General features: G+C 50.8%; 6 protein-coding genes across 6 annotated transcripts; 4 read left to right on the forward strand and 2 right to left on the reverse strand.

The window, feature by feature from the left end:
- The first annotated feature begins 105 nt into the window (after window positions 1-105).
- Window positions 106-430, forward strand: F4807DRAFT_33032 (uncharacterized protein). Its single transcript, XM_047995269.1, has one exon. It carries the CDS (start codon window positions 214-216, stop codon window positions 391-393), a length of 180 nt encoding a protein of 59 aa, XP_047855826.1. The 5' UTR covers window positions 106-213; the 3' UTR covers window positions 394-430.
- Window positions 431-2,481: 2,051 nt separating this feature from the next.
- Window positions 2,482-5,214, forward strand: F4807DRAFT_33081 (MFS general substrate transporter). The gene is made up of 3 exons (XM_047995272.1): window positions 2,482-3,263; window positions 3,525-3,986; window positions 4,049-5,214. The coding sequence occupies exons 1-3, from the start codon at window positions 2,910-2,912 to the stop codon at window positions 4,868-4,870; spliced, it is 1,638 nt and encodes a 545-aa protein (XP_047855827.1). The 5' UTR covers window positions 2,482-2,909; the 3' UTR covers window positions 4,871-5,214.
- A 397-nt stretch (window positions 5,215-5,611) lies between these two features.
- Window positions 5,612-7,085, reverse strand: F4807DRAFT_450980 (uncharacterized protein; the record flags this gene model as incomplete). The annotated part of the gene is made up of 2 exons (XM_048000188.1): window positions 5,612-6,956; window positions 7,018-7,085. 2 exons carry the CDS (start codon window positions 7,083-7,085, stop codon window positions 5,612-5,614), a joined length of 1,413 nt encoding a protein of 470 aa, XP_047855828.1.
- An 830-nt stretch (window positions 7,086-7,915) lies between these two features.
- F4807DRAFT_32982 (uncharacterized protein) lies at window positions 7,916-8,817 on the forward strand. Its single transcript, XM_047995259.1, has 3 exons — window positions 7,916-8,017; window positions 8,150-8,462; window positions 8,521-8,817. The coding sequence occupies exons 2-3, from the start codon at window positions 8,352-8,354 to the stop codon at window positions 8,770-8,772; spliced, it is 363 nt and encodes a 120-aa protein (XP_047855829.1). The 5' UTR covers window positions 7,916-8,017; window positions 8,150-8,351; the 3' UTR covers window positions 8,773-8,817.
- F4807DRAFT_419836 (homoserine dehydrogenase-domain-containing protein) lies at window positions 8,148-10,126 on the reverse strand. Its single transcript, XM_047997443.1, has 2 exons — window positions 9,999-10,126; window positions 8,148-9,923 (listed from the first exon to the last, which is right to left on the reverse strand). The coding sequence occupies exons 1-2, from the start codon at window positions 10,033-10,035 to the stop codon at window positions 8,863-8,865; spliced, it is 1,098 nt and encodes a 365-aa protein (XP_047855830.1). The 5' UTR covers window positions 10,036-10,126; the 3' UTR covers window positions 8,148-8,862.
- Window positions 10,127-10,191: 65 nt separating this feature from the next.
- On the forward strand, window positions 10,192-11,858 carry F4807DRAFT_419837 (uncharacterized protein). The gene has a single exon (XM_047997444.1). It carries the CDS (start codon window positions 10,452-10,454, stop codon window positions 11,637-11,639), a length of 1,188 nt encoding a protein of 395 aa, XP_047855831.1. The 5' UTR covers window positions 10,192-10,451; the 3' UTR covers window positions 11,640-11,858.
- The last annotated feature ends 787 nt before the right edge of the window (window positions 11,859-12,645 follow it).

Genomic DNA, 12,645 nt, shown 5'->3' on the forward strand with positions numbered 1-12,645 from the left:
GACCTAACGATATAAGCTTTCGAAGGCGGAAGGGATCGGGCTCGGATCACGTGATTGAAGCTCATAACCGCGGCCAATCAAAATAGCTCAATTGGTGATGCTCTATTTTTCTCAGTGCCAACGTTTATCGGAGACCGCAGTTCACCACCAACCCTCGTTCATCCCCGAAAGCAAGCAAGGCATTCAAACCGCCCGACATCCGCTCCGAGCAAAATGGGTATCTGGGACAGCATCCAAGACCTCGTTGAGGCGGTGACGCCATGGACCACCGTCGAAGCTGAGGCTCCAGCTGAGGACAATGTACGATCTCCCCCACACCAAAAACGCACACGAGAAAGCTCGAGTCCGAAATTCGAAATTCCCCCAGATCCAAGCTTGCGGCTTGCGATCTAGAATCTGGTGGAATTTTGGATTTCTACACATACTTGATATTGTCGGGAAAGTCGGCTAATCGTTGACCAGGACTCTCAGGAAGAGGAGGCCGAGGAGGAGGAAGAAGAGGAAGACGAAGAGGAGATCGAGGATCCTAAAGAAAAATTTGAGGAAGGTTCGTCACATTACATTCATGTTATCCCTCGTATATGGGGTCTTCAATTCGAAACGACTGTATACAACAATGTTTACCACGTCCTTGAAGGCATCATCCCACCAAATACATAATACATAAATCGCACGACGCTATTGGATATCGGCTAACGACTACCAATATAGAATGCAAAAACTCCAAGCAGTGCTCACCTGCTAAACACCACTTTGACGAATGCGTTGAGCGTGTTACAAACGCCTCGGACGACGAACAAGGCAAAGAAGATTGTGTTGAAGAATGTAAGGCTCGCCATATATTGGTCCGGCGCATCCTCCCTTACAGGAATGCGTCGGGCTTCCTATATGTCTACTATATGGACAGCGAGCTAATAGAACATTCCGGCTTCTAGTCTTCCACCTCGCGCACTGCGCCAGCCAATGCGCCGCTCCCAAGCTCTGGTCCGTCCTCAAATAAAAGACGCAAGTCCGCTCCGGGAACCGCCGGCACCATGCACAACATGCCCTCGGAACTTCTAGAACGATGGTGCTGGTGGATTTTCGATCAAACAACCCGGCTACCCTTGCGCGGCCCCTGCCGAATCGGCCAAGCGGTGGTGATTCTGTAACACGATGTGCGGCTCGAGCGGATTGCACGCGGCCGGGGTACTTCAGCCCGCCTGCTCTATGTATCATAGACTGCCTTATCAACTATAAATTAAAATAGATCTCTGTTCCTCATCCCCCCGTTCGGTATATTTTCAACTTCTATTGTTAGTTCATTTGCTTATAGGTATCGTGCGTGGTGTTAAGCGGACGTGCGTTACCCTTAGACGCATTGACTGATGATACCTCGTATGTCTTCGCGGTCACTCTATTTTATAGTATCCGATGTTGGGATGGATTGCTTTTTGATCTTCATGAAATAAACCAATACGCTTCACTAACAATCTGGCCATAGAAGCTTATATAATAATACCTACTTAGGTAGATAGGAGGTTTGGAAATACCACGGGGTGAGACTTACCTAAGTGCCTGTCGACCACAATTGAAAACCCCTTTTCACAGTGACATTTGGAAATGTAACTTCAACAGTAAGAATATTCAAGTGGCATTGAAACTATGTGAAATGTAACGGCAGACTCAACTTACTAGTATATAGAGTCTCATTCCAGCAACTTGAATGCCTATACCACACCTAAAATATAGCCCTATCTACTTTTAAGGGGTTGTTTCAATACACACAATCACCCTATAATCAAGCAGATGTTGACGCACAGCAAGCACATGTCACAAGAGAGCGGCCGAGAGAAACTCAACGGACGTCGAAGATGGCCCGATTCAATGCCGGGTCACAGGCGGGATACACAGATTTATGGGTTACAATGGCATAAACCCTTCGAGACTCGAGGAGGGTTGGAGGGGTTATGTTACACGGAAACCGTCGCCCGATGTGGTAGGTGTGCCCCGGCCGCCCTCCAACCGCATCCCTGGCGAAGCTCGTTAAGAGTTGATGCTGTGCGTAGCTGAAACGCTATAACTCTACGGTTATTATCTTGCTTGCGCTTGCCTTAGATTTACCAGGGACTTACCTCACAGTTTCCCAACTTTCAGGCGCACCTTTCTATGTTGGTGAAAGAACCGGGTGTTCTGTGGGGTGTGCTACTAACTTAATCGGCCTATCTGTTCGTAGGCTCCACCTATCAAAGTTGCTCGGTTTCCTCGTCGCTTCTCTATTGGGAAAGCACCCATGTGTTGGTCGCTTTCGACGTTGGACGTACCCCTGTTTTGGATGGTCCTCGTAGCTTTTTGATCGTTGTAAAACAACAACCTAAACCGGCCTCAGCCTGGAAGTCTGTCTTGATATGAGACGAGCATACGTAGAGGAGATGGTTTCCTCTTAGGCAATACTAGTCCTGTTTTATTCCTTCTCTTATCAGGATACCACATTGTATCCATGATCTCTTAGCCGAGTTTAATCTTGTCCATTACTTGGGCCACTTTTTGTTGGCCGTGTGTGTCGTATCTGTGCCGCACCTGTGCCGTTTCTTTTGACGATGCGAGATTGAGACATACCGACTTGATGTTTCTCAACGGTGAAACTACCTTGTGCAACCCAAAAGGCCACGATATTCGATATTCGACGAAAGTAAATATATAGCTATCGGATAGTAATAATAAGTCAGCTGGCTGGCTGGTGGGAATCTAGGAATTTGGAGAGATCTTGGAAGATCGACGCGGGGCGACAATTCGGCTAACCGAAAATATCTGAGACTCCGATAAGGGAAATACCTAAAAAGCTCGTGAAAGACAGCCAGCCGAAGGAGGACGTCCCAAGAAAGAAACACAGGCGCCCGCGGGACGGACGGGAACCACAGAGGGCCATAATGTCGCTCAATAGCCGCAAATCGAACGAAGAGGAGGCCGTCACGCCGACGAACAACGATTACGACGACGGCGCTATCGCGAAGAAGGCACGCGACGAGTACGCCCTCAATCCCATAGGCTCCGGTTCGTCTGGCAAGAGCTCGCACACTAAAAGCGGCCACTTGCGTCTCGCTTCCGGCACGACCGACGTCGACATTAACGATCTGGCAGCCATCGCCAACCAGTCTCGGGAAGAATTAGAAAACGCTTCGATCGAGAATGGCGACCGCGGAAGCATCACATATAAGGTGTACAAGAGGCGGTGGTTCGGTCTCGTGCAGCTCACACTGCTAAATATCATCGTCAGTTGGGATGTAAGTTACTGTCTTTTATACAGCTTCTACGCCACAAGCAGGATATGCCCCCCATAAGGAATGGCTGCGAAATCTACCAATCGGTAGACGTCGTGCCACATACCCTGTCATTGTCACTTCATTTTCGTCTTTCCCTGCATCGTAGCCTCGCCTTGGTAGGATGTTGTGCTCCTATCGAGTTTGCATTTTTGCTACTCTAACATATCCAACACCAACACGAAAGGATATGCGATAAGCTGGCTAACACCCGAAATCCTCTAGTGGCTAACATTCTCGCCTGTTTCGCAAGATGCGGCCATCTACTACAATACGAACGAGTCCACCATCAACTGGCTCGCGACGGCATTCCTATTCGCTTTCGTCGTCATCTTCCCCGTAACAATCTACACATTGCACTGGGGGCCTAAGCCGTCCATCATGGCCGCCGCCGTGCTGATCCTCGCCGGCAACTGGATCCGATATGCCGGATCTCACTCCCGTGATGGAGGGATGTACGGTGTCGTCATGTTTGGTCAGATCCTCACTGGATTGGCGCAACCTTTCGTGTTGAGTGCCCCGACACGATATTCCGATATGTGGTTTACGGATAGGGGCCGTGTCGCTGCTACGGCCTTAGCTAGTTTGGCGAATCCATTCGGCGCCGCTCTCGGGCAGCTCGTCGTGCCGTTCATGGTCACGGGGCCTGGCGATGTTTCCGACGCCGTGCTCTACGTCGCTATCATCGTACGTCCGTTCGCGTAGCTTCTCCCTGGTAGTGATTAAACTAACCCGAAACCCAACCTTAGTCTTCTGTAGCAGCGCTCCCATCTTTCTTCATCCCGGCCGCACCACCCACGCCCCCAGGTCCCTCAGGCTCGACGCCCAAAGCCTCGCTTCAGGACTCCTTGCGGCTTCTCAAGTCTCTCGAGATCTGGCTGATCCTGATTCCGTACTCGGTGTACGTTGGCTTCTTCAACAGCATTTCTTCGCTTCTCAACCAGATCATGCTACCGTACGGCTTCTCATCCGATGACGCCGGTATCGCGGGCGCCCTGCTTATCGTCGTCGGGCTCGTCGCCTCCGCCGTCACCAGCCCGATCCTTGACCGCACGAAGGCCTTCCTGCTCGCCATCAAAGTCGCCGTGCCTCTCATCGGGCTGTGCTATCTCATCTTCATCTGGATGCCGGGCACCCGCGCCATCGCAGGCCCCTACGTGATCCTCAGCATCCTCGGCGCAGCGAGCTTCTCCCTAGTCCCCGTCGCTCTCGAGTTCCTGTGCGAGTTGGGACACCCGATGAGTCCCGAGTTCACGTCCACGATCGCGTGGGCGGGAGGGCAGCTGTTAGGGGGTATCTTTATCGTTATTAGCGACGCGCTGAAGGCGGGCAACAACGCGAATCCGCCGCAGAATATGGATAATGCGCTTATCTTCACGGCGGTGCTGGCGCTCGTCACCGTGCCGCTGCCGTTGGCGCTGGGATTGTTCGGGCGCAAGGATAAGCTCGCTTTGAGGAGAGTAAGGAGCGATGAGAGGGATAGGGATAGGAGTAGCAATAGTAGCAGCGGCGAAGGGAATGGTAATAATGGTATTGTTGACGGGAACGGGGCTGTGGGGACTGCTGTTTAGGGATTAGGAATTAGGGAAGGCCTTGATATCCATGGTTTAAATGATGGTGCTGGCTAGGCTAGCTAGCCCGGGAACGAGCTAGGACTGCTAAGTAAACGAGCTTCGCAGCGCTAGCGTGATGGAGTTAGGTGGAACGGGAATTCGGCAAACTGGTAGGACAGGACACGAGCTTACGGGCTTCATAAGCCATAGGAGGATTTGGGATTTATTTTTCGTTTTCTTTCTTTCAGCTCGTTTGAGCTGTGTCGATGAGATGGTCTAGACCGGTCCGGGTCAGACCAGACCAGGCTCCAGAGATGTTTTATTTGCTTTATATATCATTTTAGTTGTATTTTGTGGATTTTGAGCGATGGGTGGGATTACGTATAAGACGTGGAAGAGGATGGACGGATGGATGGATGGATGGATGGATGGATGGATAATGTCAACTTGTTCGTGTCCTCCTCCATGGTCAAGTTCGCGTACATTGATGGATGTCATTTAGGTATATACCCATGTTGTAGTTAGTGTGAATAGGTTCAATAAATGCGTGTACATAAATAACTGTACTCTCAATACTAGGAATATATGCATTAGACACCAAAAACACCATGATAAATACCGCCCTAAATCGTAGGTATATGTGATATTTCAATGTGACGCAACGCCATGACAGGCAATTAACCCGGACTAAGCTTCGGGGGTATACACGGTATAAGCAATCAAATAAGATAAGCTAGAAACATCTCACGAAGCTACTAGCTACTGCTTAGCAACATCACCCTCACCAAGCGCCTTCTCCCAAGCTGTCCTCAGCCTCTCCAGCTCCTCCCAGCACTTGCGTCCGTCATTCTCGAACTCCGCTCGCTTCTCCTCGGTCAAGTCCTGCGCGTCCCACTTACGCCCAGCCAACCTATGTAAAACACCCGCTTCGTCTTCATGTTCCATGTCCTTAGGAGTCGTAACGTTCCCATCCCATCCCCAGCCGTCGACCTCCGATTTCTTAGGCGCGACGTGGCCGGTGCGAGAAGCACTCGTGCCCCATTTCACACGATCGGCGCGTAGATGATCAAGAGTCTGCTGGTCCGCTAGAGCAAGCCAGGCGGTGGCACAGGCGCCAAGATACGGCTCGACGGGGTGCCAGGGGGAGCCCAGCCAGCGGGCGATATACATGGCAACGTAGTAACCCCAAAACATGAACCAGGAGAGGGGGAAGAGCGGCGTACACACGACTCCAGGGTGCGTTAGGTAGAAGCGCGGCTTGATTGGCTTGTCAGCCGCGGCGGGCGAGGCGAAGTACGGGGCCGACGCCTTCTGCACGCCGGGTAGGTCCGCGGTGAGGCAGATGAGGTCTGTGATCCGCTTGCTACTCTCGTAGGGCGGGTTGCCGTGTCGCGCCTGGAAGTCGGAGAAGCTTAGGTGTTCGTGGCTGGCGTCGATGGTGCTTGTCCAGACGATTCGGCCTATGGGCTCGTCGGGCCGCGAGCGACTTAGTAGCGGTAGTAGCTCATGTGCGAGTATATAGTGACCGAAGACGTTGGCTGTAAAGACCTCGGCTAGCTCAGGTGGTTGGGTTTTCAAATCAGCAGCTTTATCTCCGAGGAGCTTGCGTTGGTCTAGCACAGCGGCGGGCAGGGCTTTCTTGAAGGCAGGGAATGTACAACTTTGCACCAGCCCGACCTGGAAGAATTGCTTTGCAAGCCCGAGCCAATCCAACCCAGACCAACCACCAATACCGGCGTTGAACAGGACAGCATCAAGACGGGGTATCTCCACATCGGCGATGACGCCAGTTGGATCGCTCACTTTCCCATGGATCAACTGTTTCGCGGCGCCATATATCGATTGAAGGTTACAAAGATCGAGTTGAATACCGAGGATGTGAACGCGAGAGACAGCGGATTGAGGATCGTAGTCAGAGCCTGCTCGTGACCGAAGCTGGTGTGAGGTGCTGGCTGTTTCTTGTAGGTGGGTGCGCAGGGCGATGACAGTGTCGCGAGACTTGGAAACTGAGCGAGTCGTAGGTATCAGAATCAAATGCGAGGACAAAGATCGTGAAGCAAGAAATTCGTCGATGATTCGCTGGCCGATACCGAGACCGACACCACTATAGAATCCTTCCATCTAAGACACGATAATTCTTCACTTATTTGTAGAGGAGCTCATACCTATTAGCCCCTGTTAGTAGGACGAAGAATTGCTCGTGGCTCGCGGCCTCTGCCCATGGAGTCGCCATCGTCGACTGGAGATGTTTCGGTGATAATTTTTCAAGCTTATCTCGAAATCGAAAATATAGATAAATCAGAAAGATGGCGTTCTCTCAACCCGTTTCCATTATGACACATGCTGTATCATGTATGTTGCATACAGATACAAATATGGCATATGGCGGGTAAATTAAGGCGGTGACAGCTGGCGAAATATAAAACTAGGAAGTCGTCGATCTCAGACCACGGAAGGCGGAAAGCTTAGGTAACGCGGGGGTCATGGAGTGGACCCTGGTAGCGTAGTACTGCGGTCGTGAATGCCGAGCATGGTCTCCATCTTCATCTTCTAGAAGATCGTGAGACCAATATGCCAAGGACATGTTCGTCTTACGACTCTTCGAGAATCTTGTTTTCTCTTCCGTCGATTGTTGATATGTATTGAGCAAGAAAGTCAAGTAAGGAGAATGATGGGCTAGAACTTCGTCACTAACCAATAACACCTGAGGACCCCTGTACGTAACTTGTGATCGGTATGTCATTGGACAACGTACCATGCTTGCGTAATGACAGCCAGTCTCATTCTAAAGTGATGAGATGGGGGAACTTACATTGGAACTGTCCAATATTATTAGGATGTCGTACAACCTGCACTGGGCAAACGTAATCCTGACAGAAGCAGGCACGATGGACGGTATACATCCCTATGTGGGCTTGCTTGATCAAGTCGTCTTACTATGTCGGCCTTGAAGCTATTCCAAAGTGGTGATGGTAAAAGAGACTGTGCATCTCAAGGCGAGCAAGTATAGTAATGTATTCGTTTGCATCGAATGTCTCAGAAAAATACAATATGTCAAAGAGATAAGGCTCGGGTGATTACCACGAGATAAATAAAATTGCGTGTTAAGGGTGTTAAGGGGACTGAGGACTCTTCCCTTCCTTTCCGTGCCTTACATCTGCGCAGGTAAGTTGATTATTATTAGACCCGGTCGTCATCTTCTTAATTCCTTCGCTCGCTCTTCCCTCCTTTTCTCTCTTACACAATAGCCTCATACATACGATTTAAACTTTGAAAACTTACAACGTTCCATACTAGTACTATTTAGTATATGGTCTCTGCCCCAAAAGAAACCTTTCATTGCGACCACAATAGCACCCTAGTTGCCTAGTCGAACTACCTATTGTTCCGTAATTTTATCAACTCAATTAAAGACGCGATCGCGCGCCGAGTCTTACAATTACTTACCACTACCACCCACTTTACCTTCAACGCTCTCGTCAACGTCGAACTTTCTACAATGCACAAGATACCAGTGGACTTGACCATGGCCTGGTACCCGCATATTCCCCAGACTGCTCTGTTCTCGGACGGAATTTGGAATACGATTTCATGGATCGCATTCTTTTTTGTGAGTACCAAGCTAATGTCCTCGGCCTTCAGCGTTTCTGCTAACTTGCTATACTTAGAAATTAGCAAGCCTAGCTTTTGCCGTCCCCGTCATGAGCCTTATCCTCTTCGATTTCTGCCTTTGGCTTTGGCGACTGAACCAACCGCAACCTAAGGACATTTCGGAACCGGGTCGCATCTCGCGCAAGGGTACAGAACGAAGAACAAGCCTAGCTACATCACCGAACGGCGCCAGCTCCACAACTGCGCTTGCGTCCGGTCCATCCGCGAGTCAGAGACGTCCCGTCCACTCGGGACATACCTACGATTAGCCACAGGACATGCGGATGCTTATAGGGTTAGAGACAAACGACAATAATGCATGACGAAATACGAATCTATTTTTGTTCCTCGGTTTTTAATTACGAAATTTGAGATAGTACTTTGAGCAAGTCGCTGGTTACTCCCATCGCCGTTACCTCTCCTCCAGCGCCGGCGCCTTGGATGATTAGCGGGTTTGATCCGTATCGCTTGGTGTAGAAACTAATAATGTTATCGCTTCCCTTAAGACCCGCGATCGGGTGCGATTTGTCGAATGTTTCGAGTCCGACCTTAACAGCCTTAGAAGCCACATCGATGCTGCCCACGAACCTTACCACCTTGCCTTGACTTTCTGCCGCAAGTTTCGTCTCCCCCATCCGAGAATCGAATTCGGGCAGTCTCTGCAAGAACTCGTCACCGCTCGCGACAGACTCCAACTCCTTTGGGATCAAGCTCTGCACTGGGAAGGCAGTGGGTGATTCAACAGGGAGACCAGCTAGTCGCGCAAGAATTGTTAGCTTCCTAGCAACATCGAGACCGTTCAAATCATCCCGAGGATCCGGTTCCGTATAACCCAATTCCTTCGCCTTCTTCACTTCGGCAGACCATAGGCCGCCAGAGCCCTCGACGGGAGCGAACGAGTTGAAGAGGAAGGACATAGTTCCGCTAAATACACCTTCGATCTTGGTCACCTCATCACCAGTGTCCACTAGATCTTTCAGTGTTGAGATGACTGGAAGGCCGGCTCCGACAGAAGATTCATGGTACACCTTAGCTCCGGAAGTAGCAGCGGCTGTGAAGATATCTTGCCACAGCCTATACGAACCCGAAAATGCCTTCTTGTTGGGAGTAACGATGCTGATACCGCGGCTCAAGAAGAGAGGGTAGGCATCAGCAACATCTTGGGAGCTAGTGTTGTCCACGAGAATAACCTTTGAAGGCGCTGCAGCTAGGTAGTCGGCTACCTGCGGCAAGCTCAGGGGAGCTTTGGTCGAGGCGGCGAGATCTTGGACGACGTTGTCAACTTCGATAGAAGAATAGTCGGCATTGAAGAGAGCTTTTTTGCTAGTCGAAATGTATGAGAGGCTTAGCTTAGGTGTAGGTCGTCTCTTCGATAGGGCCTGGAACTGTGAGAGGAAGCATTTGCCCACCCCTCCGGCGCCTATTTAGTAGTAGATGAAGTAGATTAGCCAATTGAGTTTCCCTTGAAGCTTTTCCTGCGGTTGGAGCTAATTACCTATGATGGCAACAAAGACTTTGTTAGTAGCAGCCATATTTTTAACCAATTCCTATCGTATCTCTTTCAACGTCAAGTTGAGTCTCGCTGTAAAATCCGGTCCTAGATGTCCTTGCGTGCTTTTGAACGTGGGGTAATTTTTTAAAGTTAGAAGACCGATCGCGGGGCATTTTAAGGGGCAAACATGCCTAGAATTATAGTGGAGCAATGGCGTTAGACACGGGATTTGGAAGCCGCAAGCCTTGGAATTTAGCTTCCTGCCTTACCTCATACGCTCACTCACCAACTCCAGCTAACACCAACCTAACACCGTTCTTGTCCCACCAGTACGGGAATAGCCCATTCCTACTTCTATCTACGTCCACGATTACTCCGCTTCCGACGTCCAAACTGCCCCTACCGAATCCCGTAAAATAGCCTCTTTTCGGTGTTTGCTTTTGCTCCCCATCCACAATGCCGCAGGACCCAAACCTCTACGGGCAACGCCCCGCCAAACGGCAAAAAAAGGAGATCCCGCTCTCCAGCTCCCTCGACTTCGCATCCCAACTGACCTCCCTCCTCTCGACCTCGGCCTCTGACCCGACTTCTGCGTCGTCTCCGAGCGTAGCGGCCGGCCGCGCCCGCCCGTCGAAAAATAAAGACGACATATTCTCCGTCAAGGCAAAGCGGAAGCCGGGATCCGCAGCAGCAGATGGGGGAAAGGGAAGTAGGGAGCATGCAGACCGAGACCGGGACGCCGCGAAGCTGTCGCTGAAAGACCCCCGCGGCACCGAGGACGAGAAACAGGACCTCGCGCGCGCGCGCCGCAGGATGGAGGAGAAGGCGCGGCTATACGCCGCCATGAAGCGCGGCGACTACATCGCGAAGGAGGGCGAGGCCGCGCCGCTCGTCGACTTCGACCGCAAATGGGCTGAGAAACATCCCGAAGACGACCCTAACAACGCCAACAATTATTCGAGCTCCGGGACGGACGACTCCGATTCCGAAGCGGGTAAGGAAGAGGAAGGCGGGGAGGAGCAGCTCATCGAATTCAAAGACGAGTTCGGACGCACGCGCCGCGCGACGCGCGCCGAGATCGCGCGCCTGCAGCGCCGACGCCAGCGCGTCGAGCTCAGCACCGCGGAACTCGAAGCCATGGCCGCAAAACCCATCAAAGCCCCCACAAACCTGATCTTCGGCGACGTGATACAGTCCGCGGCCTTCGACCCGGAGGCCGAGACGTACGCGAGGATGGAGGACCTGGCGGCGAAGCGGGACCGATCCCCAACGCCGCCGCCCGACGCGCACTTCGACGGCGGCGCGGAGATCCGGACGAAGGGCGTCGGGTTTTATAACTTCAGCCGCGAGGAGGAGCGCAGGAGGGAGGAGATGGCGGCGTTGGAGCGCGAGAGGGCGAATACGGAGCGCGTTAGGCGCGAGAGGGAGGAGGCCAGGGAGAAGCGGAGGAGGGAGATCGAGGAGCGTAGGGCGAGGATCGGGGCGAAGCGCGCTGAGAAGATGGCGGATAGCTTTTTGGACGGGTTGGCTGAGAAGTGGGGTGCTACTACTGGTGGTGGTGGTGCTGCTGCTGCTAGTGGCCCTGGTGGTGAGGGTAAAGAGGTTGAGGATGGAGGGAAAGAGAAGGAGAAGGACTCTTCGTGATGACGTTTTATTGCGTTTAGTCAAGTAAAGCTACACGGACGGAGCACCTGAGGTCGAGGACTTTATGAAGAATCAAAGATACCCCCATTTTCGTTGTCTTAAAAAAATCGGCATAGATACATAAAAGTAATATAAGAGAATCGCTTAACATGACAGATGAAGCTGTATTCGAGCTTCTCATGTTCTTCTCGAAATTCAATAAAACAGATTACAACTACATCGCCTCATTTATTTGAAGTTCACTCATGAAACCTCTTTACTTAGTTTCCCATCAAGATGATTGTTAAATCAAATAGAAAAACAATGGAGATTATCTTAGTTTATGGTTAGACACATGGATCTCTCATATATTATGTCTACACGCTGGATTTTCGTTATCACCCCGTTCCCCAAAGTCTCATAATAATCACCCATCGATTTATCATACAAGTCATTCCGCTACATTCGACTAGATCCATTCTCCCCCTTCTCAATTTTCCACCTACCATACCCGCACTCACCAAATCAAAACTACCACATCACCTCACCAACCCAGACGAATCTCAGCTTAAACAAACAATACATCAAAACCTTGTCTAGAACAATCAGTGTTCGGACTACTTAGGTTAGGTATCTCGATAAGATGCGCTATATATATATGTAGGATATGATATATATCCTTATAAACCCAACAATCCCCCAACACTCAGAAGAACCAAAAAGAAGCATATACCGATCCTATTAACGGAAGCCTTTATCCAGGCCCTTTGCAAATAGTACGAGCATATTGCCCCGTCGTATACCCAAACGCCGTATCCCCCCTGACGCGCCGCGGATAAAATGTCAGTGGAATATAGATCGATGGCAGAAAGAGAAAAGAAATTGGAATGATGTGGGGAATATTAGCCGCTCTCGTCCTTTTGTAGATATAACAATAACAAAAAAGAAAAAACATTTGGTAATCCCTAAGAGCCCTTGGGCCCGTGGGCGAAGTTGCTCCCCTGAACGCCGGTACGTGGATATGCGC

Source organism: Annulohypoxylon truncatum (genome assembly GCF_022578515.1).
Source record: "Annulohypoxylon truncatum strain CBS 140777 unplaced genomic scaffold F4807scaffold_10, whole genome shotgun sequence".
Lineage (NCBI taxonomy): Eukaryota > Fungi > Ascomycota > Sordariomycetes > Xylariales > Hypoxylaceae > Annulohypoxylon > Annulohypoxylon truncatum.